Source organism: Neofelis nebulosa, chromosome 10 (genome assembly GCF_028018385.1).
Source record: "Neofelis nebulosa isolate mNeoNeb1 chromosome 10, mNeoNeb1.pri, whole genome shotgun sequence".
Classification (NCBI taxonomy): Eukaryota; Metazoa; Chordata; class Mammalia; order Carnivora; family Felidae; genus Neofelis; species Neofelis nebulosa.
Window position 1 is genome coordinate 39,111,712 of NC_080791.1, and position 6,000 is coordinate 39,117,711.

A 6,000-nucleotide genomic window follows, 5' to 3' on the forward strand; every position below is an offset into this window, starting at 1 on the left:
TTTCAAAAGATGTTGGGTAGTTTCTAAAAAATCAATCTACCACAAGGCAGTAGTTTCCAGGGGCTAGAGGGAGGGGGAAATGGGGAGTTATTCCTTAATGAGTGTAGGGTTTCAGTTTTGTAAGGTTAAAAAATAAAAAGTCACTCAGAGTTGGTGCTGGTGATGTGATTCACAACAATGTGAATGTCCTTAACGCCAATGGAGCCATACAATTAAAAATGGTTAAAATGGTACATTTTACATTGTGTATATTTTGCCACAATTTTTAAAAATAAATAAATAAATAAATAAAAAATCACTCTCCAGCACTTGCTAGTTGCAAGTGATGGGCAGCAGGCATGGAAAGAAATTCCCAAGAGAAGCTGGACTAGCCTCTGAATGGTGGCAGGAGTGCTGGACCTGAGGTACAGCCTCTCAGAACAGGTCTTCTGAGGGACCAGTTCACTTCTGTGAGCTCAGATCACAGAGGGTCCTTCAGTAGAGTTGGAAAAACCCTGGTGGAGAACAAGAGAACGAGGCACATGATGGTGGACAGACTGCTGATTCACAGAGTCTGGGAGAACCTTAGTGCTTCGAGCTTACATGGTTGTTAGCAATCAATCAATCACTTCATAGTCAGAACAAGGGAGGAGGCTAACAGGTTTTGGCAGTAGTCGAATGGGGTGAATTGTGTGGCCCAAAATTCATATGTTGAAGGTCTAACCCCTAATATCTCAGAATGTGACTGTATTTGGAGACGAAGTCTTTAATAAGGTAATTAAGCTAAAATGACGTCATTAGCATGAGCCCTAATCCAGTATGACTAGTGTCCTCATAGGAAGAGATCAAGACACAGACAAATACAGAGGGAAGACCATGTGAAGACACAGGGAGAAGACAGCCATCTACAAGCCAAGGAGAGAGGCCTCAGAAGAAACCAATTCCGTGGACGCCGTGGGTTTGGACTTCCAGCCTTCAGAATTATGAGATGACACTCTTCTATTGTTCAAACTACCCAGTCCGCGGTACTTTGTCACGGCGGCCCTCGCAAACCAGCGTACGGGCACGCCACCCCACACTGTGATAGCGGCTACTTGCAGTAGCATGTTGACAAGACCCTGAGGCCAAATCTGGGTTTGCAGTGAAGAGAGCTGCCATCAAATGGTGATGTCTACCATGGGTGGGGAAAAAAGAAGAAAGCCGTGGCCGTAGGTAAGCCAGGTTTCTGCCATCCCCGCAGGGTGGTGGCATGGGCATCTATATATCATAAAGAATTTTTAAAAAAATTTTTTTTAATGTGTATTTATTTCCGAAGGAGAGAGAGACAGTGTGAGTGGAGGAGAGGCAGAGAGAGAGAGAGACAGACAGACAGAGCGTGAGTGGGGGAGGGGCAGAGAGAGAGACACACACACAGAATCCGAAGCAGGTTCCAGGCTCTGAGCCGTCAGCACAGAGCCCGACACGGGGCTCAAACTCACAAACTGTGAGATCATGACCTGAGCCGAAGTTGGACGCTCAACCAACTGAGCCACCCAGGTGCCCCTCATAAAGAATTTTTAAAAAATGTTTTTTAATTATTCAGTGAACGGAAAAGATCAGAAAACTGGATTCCTGGTGCCTGTGGACGCCCAACTACCAAGCAGTCTCAGGAAATTCAGCAGCAGACTGTGTTTGGGGAGTCCCAAAGAAACCTAACACACAAACACGGGATCCTCCAAGAAAAGGTAAATGGAATGTTTCAGAAGTGAGCCTGCTGCTGTAACGCTGAGCGGTCACTCCTGTTCCCTTCAGATGGAGAGGAGCCGGATGGGACAGACGGGGTTGCACTTACGTGTCTGGGAAATCCTGCTCGTTCCCGCAAAGTCACCAGTAGAGGATGCTTCACTGGCACTAATATCAACAGATGTAGGCTAAAATAGGAGGAAAAAAACACCTTGGTTACATTTAAGATGTTAAATCATAAACCCAAAGGTTAACACAAAATAAGAACTGTATCATGTTTTAAGTCATCAGATTACCATGAGCTAATGCTAACAGGGAAAACGCTTGAGAGATGGGAAGAGACTGCCCATTCTAGAAAAAAAAGACAAGGACAAGCTATAGTTTTCCCCATTTATCAGACCTTAATCTTGACTGTGAGCCAGACGCTGCTGTCACACCCTGGAGGTGTAGAGAGGCAGCTGTGACTCTCCTGCCCGGGGAATTCATCACACGGAAGGTGGTACCCACGAACACACACAGCTCCTGCCTTCACAGCCTCCACACGCAGGGCCTCCAGTATGAACACGTTAGTAGCAAGAAAATAAACTGGGCCCAGGCGACCTGGGTCACTAGCTCGGGTGAGGACTCTCCTGAATAAATGGGTCCCAAATTAGTTCATAAAACAGAGAGAACCCTTAATATTTTCTCTTCTCGCAGTAACTATTTCTTGTCGTTCAAGACGAAAAGTATCTTGGACTGCCAAAGGAAAAAAAAATGCATGAAGTCAAGAGAAAGCAATGCCATGAAAGTAAAGCTACAATGACCACAGACTACCCACTTTTGAGTACCTTTGGTCTACGAGACTGCTCGAAGGACTGACAAGGAGTAAGTCACATAGCTCAAAAGTTGCTAATTTGCCAGCCAATTTAACATCGTTGCCTTGTTTGTCGAGAAATAGCAATCGAATCTAAACCACATCTGTGCTTGAAATTACTTATTTTTATGCATGAATTGGGGAGACAAATCATATCAGACTATATGCCCTATAAGAGTACTATTGAAGGTGCAGGAATTTTTTACCAGGAGACTTAGAACCGAGTCAAGTAATTAAGCAACACTCAGAAAGTAGGAAAGACTGACACACCGGCCTCCAGCTCCCAGTACCCTTCGCTAAGCAACATATCGCCATGAATATCTTCCTCGGATGAGACCCCCCCCCCCACCCCACCGCAGAAGGGAAAAATGCGAGAAACCCCGGGAAGGCTCAAAGCGGAAAGGGAAGATACGCCACGCCTTCCCAGCAGACAGGGAGAGGTCAGCGCAGAAGGACGCGCTGTCCACGAAGAAGGCAGAAGAGGAGAGAGCGAGACCGCGTCGGCCACGCGTTCTACACACCGACGGCGCGTCCGCGGGGCTGGGGCTGCGGGCCCTGCCTCGTGCCCTCACGCGGGCGCGACCACTCATGTTCGCCACCAAGAGCACAGCGACTTCAAAGGCAGCGAGGTCTCAGTCAGGAGATTCGTCCCATGGCGGCCAGAGGGCGAGGCTGTGACGCCGGGGGGCCACCGTGGTGAGAGACGCAACGGAGGCGCGCGGGGGTGGAGGGGCGTGCACCGCCCACCGGGATCCCGTGGCCTGTGGCCCGTGGCTGGGGTGGGGGGAGGGGGAGGCCCGGACTTCCGTTTGCTCTCCACGCCCCCCCCCCAAATTTGGCATCGTCCACCCGTCTGGGTTTTGCCCGTCTTGTGTGTGTAAGGTTGCATCGAACTTCTGGTCCTCTGGTTCGTCCTCTCTGCTCACTAGTGTGCATTAACACCTAGCTGTGACAGCCACAGCGTTTCCCATTCCGTGAGTTGTCTGTTTACATCTGCTGCCATTTTTTGTTTCATCTGTTGCCCTTTTTTGAAAACCAGGTTTCTCGTGTTTTTCTTTGCAATCTGGAAGAAATTTTATTTATTTATTTATTTTTAACATTGCAAATAACTACCCCCGATCTATTCCGTGTTAATTTGAACTAGGAAGCCCTTCATCTAACCTAGATCCTTGATTTTGATGGAGTCAAAGCTCCACGGTTTGTGCTTTGGGAGTCTTTCCAAAGGAAAAGTTTCCCTGCCCTAAGTTTACAAGGACATTATATGCTATTTTCTTTCCTTGACTTTATAGAGTGTACTGTTCACATTAAAAATCGTGTATCATTGTATAGTTAATATATACATATATATGTTCATATATATGTTCACATATATGTTCATGTATATGTTCACATATATGTTCATATATATGTATATATATATATATATATACACACACATAATACTTTACCCTCTCAGGAAAGGATAGTTAGGAACTCTGGTAACTGTTAACACAAGGAAAGGGCCACTGGTAAGAACAGTGAACAGAAGAACAGTGATGACTGAGTCATTCAAATCAAATTAGCACCTTCACAGGTAAGGGAAAGGGCAGGAAATTTACTTCACAAGCCCCTATAGAGTGAGACTCTTTAAACCGTGTGGTGGTTTTTCAGTATATCTACAAATTCTCTGATTCTCTTCTTCTCCGAAGGCTGAGTACAATTCCCTCCCTTGAAGCATGGGCTTCTCTTAGTGACTCTCTTCTATGTGAGAATGTGGCAGAGGTGATGCTATGTGACTTCTGTGAGTAGGTCACAAAAGACACTATAGCTTCCTCCTTAATGTCTCTCTTAAATCACTTGTTCTGGGGAATATCAGCAGCCATATCAAGAGGACATTCAAGCAACCTCAAAACAAGATTTATGTGGTGAGAGACTGAGGCCTCCAACCAGCCACAACTTGCCAGAAGATAAGAGTCTTATCAAACTTCTCATCAGAAACCAAGCAAGCTAGAAGACAAAGGAGTCCCATTTCTAAAGTGTCCAAAGGAAAAAAAAAAAAAGAGTAAACCTAGAATTCTAAAGCCAGAAAATATATCTTCAAAATGAGGGTGAAATTAACGCTTTCTCAGAGAAACAAAAGCAGAGAATTCAAAGCCAGCAAATCTGTACTATAAGAAATATAAAAAGGAAGTCTTCAAGTAAAAGAAATATGAGACTGTACAGAAAATTGAATCTATATAGAGAAATGAAGAGTCTAGCAATAAATAAATGTAAAATAAAGCACATATTTTTGCATTTTTATTTTCTAAGATAGCAATCCTAAGCAAAAATAGTAGCAATGTGTTGTTGCATATATGTATTGTTTTATATAGCATACATAAAAATAAAATGCATGCCAACAATAGCCAAGAAATGGGAGGAATTGGGAATACACTATTATAAGATAAGGTAACACTATGCAGGAAGCACTATAATGGTATTTAATGGTGGAATCTAGTTATTGATATATTAGTAAGCCTTATGGCAATCAATAAAAAATTATAAGAACAGTTATGAATAAATAATAAGTCAATTATGGAGATAAAATAGAATCATAAAAAATGCTCAATTAACTCGAGAAAGCAAAAAAAAACAAAAAACAAAAAACAAAAAAAAAAGATGGAACAAATAGAAAACACCTAGCCAGAGGGTAGATTTTGAAACAAACATATCAATAATCATACTAAATATAAATGGTCTAAATGTGACAATTGAAATGTCTATAAAAAGGACCTGATTTAAATATTGCATATAGATAGGCTAAAAAAAATGGAAAATGGTATACCATGTAAACTGAAAGAAAAATGGAGTAACTGTACTACGATGTGTTGGGGTGAATCGAGCCCCCACATTTGTACATTGAAATCTTAGCCCTAAGTACCTTAGAATGTGATCTGATTTAAGGAGCAGGTCTTTACAGAGGTAATCATGTTAAAATAAAGTCATTACCGTAGGCCCGACTACAGTATGACTGGTGTCCTTGTAAAAAGGGAAAATGTACACAGAGATACATAAAGAGAAAGATGATGTGGAGAGACACAGGGAGAACTTGGGTCTACAAGCCAACGAGAGATCCTGGAGCAGATCCTTTCCTCATGGCCCTCAGAAGGAATTCACACCTTGACTTTGGACTTCTACCCTCTAGAGCTGTGGCACAGCCTTGGCAAACTTAGCAAGCTTATACTATCAGACAGAGTAGACTTCAAAACAAGAAATATTATCAGGGATAAAAAAGGGAAAACTTAAAATGACATTATAGGACACTCAACAGCAGCAGAATATATGTTCTTTTCAAGTGCATCTGGAATATTAACCAAGAGAAACTGGATGCTGGGCTAGAAAACAAACTTTAAAGGATTGTTAAAAATAGAGATCATACAAAGTATATTCTGTGACCAGTGTAAGATTCAACTGGAAAACAAATGGAG

The 6,000-nt window shown here is 42.9% G+C and overlaps 1 protein-coding gene across 2 annotated transcripts in view; it reads right to left on the minus strand.

Annotated features, from left to right (window-relative positions):
- The window catches only part of PIWIL4 (piwi like RNA-mediated gene silencing 4), a 45,161-nt gene extending 41,880 nt beyond the window's left edge, over nucleotides 1–3,281 (minus strand). Inside the window, exons 1-2 of one of the 2 annotated variants that reach the window (XM_058687438.1) lie at nucleotides 3,076–3,281; nucleotides 1,811–1,889 (exon numbers count right to left, since the gene is read on the minus strand). In XM_058687438.1, coding sequence (XP_058543421.1) covers nucleotides 1,811–1,889; nucleotides 3,076–3,144 — 148 coding nt within the window. In that variant the 5' untranslated portion in view covers nucleotides 3,145–3,281. The remainder of the gene's footprint in view (nucleotides 1–1,810; nucleotides 1,890–3,075) is intronic. The other variant, XM_058687437.1, reaches the window with a different exon arrangement.
- Between the last annotated feature and the right edge of the window lie 2,719 nt (nucleotides 3,282–6,000).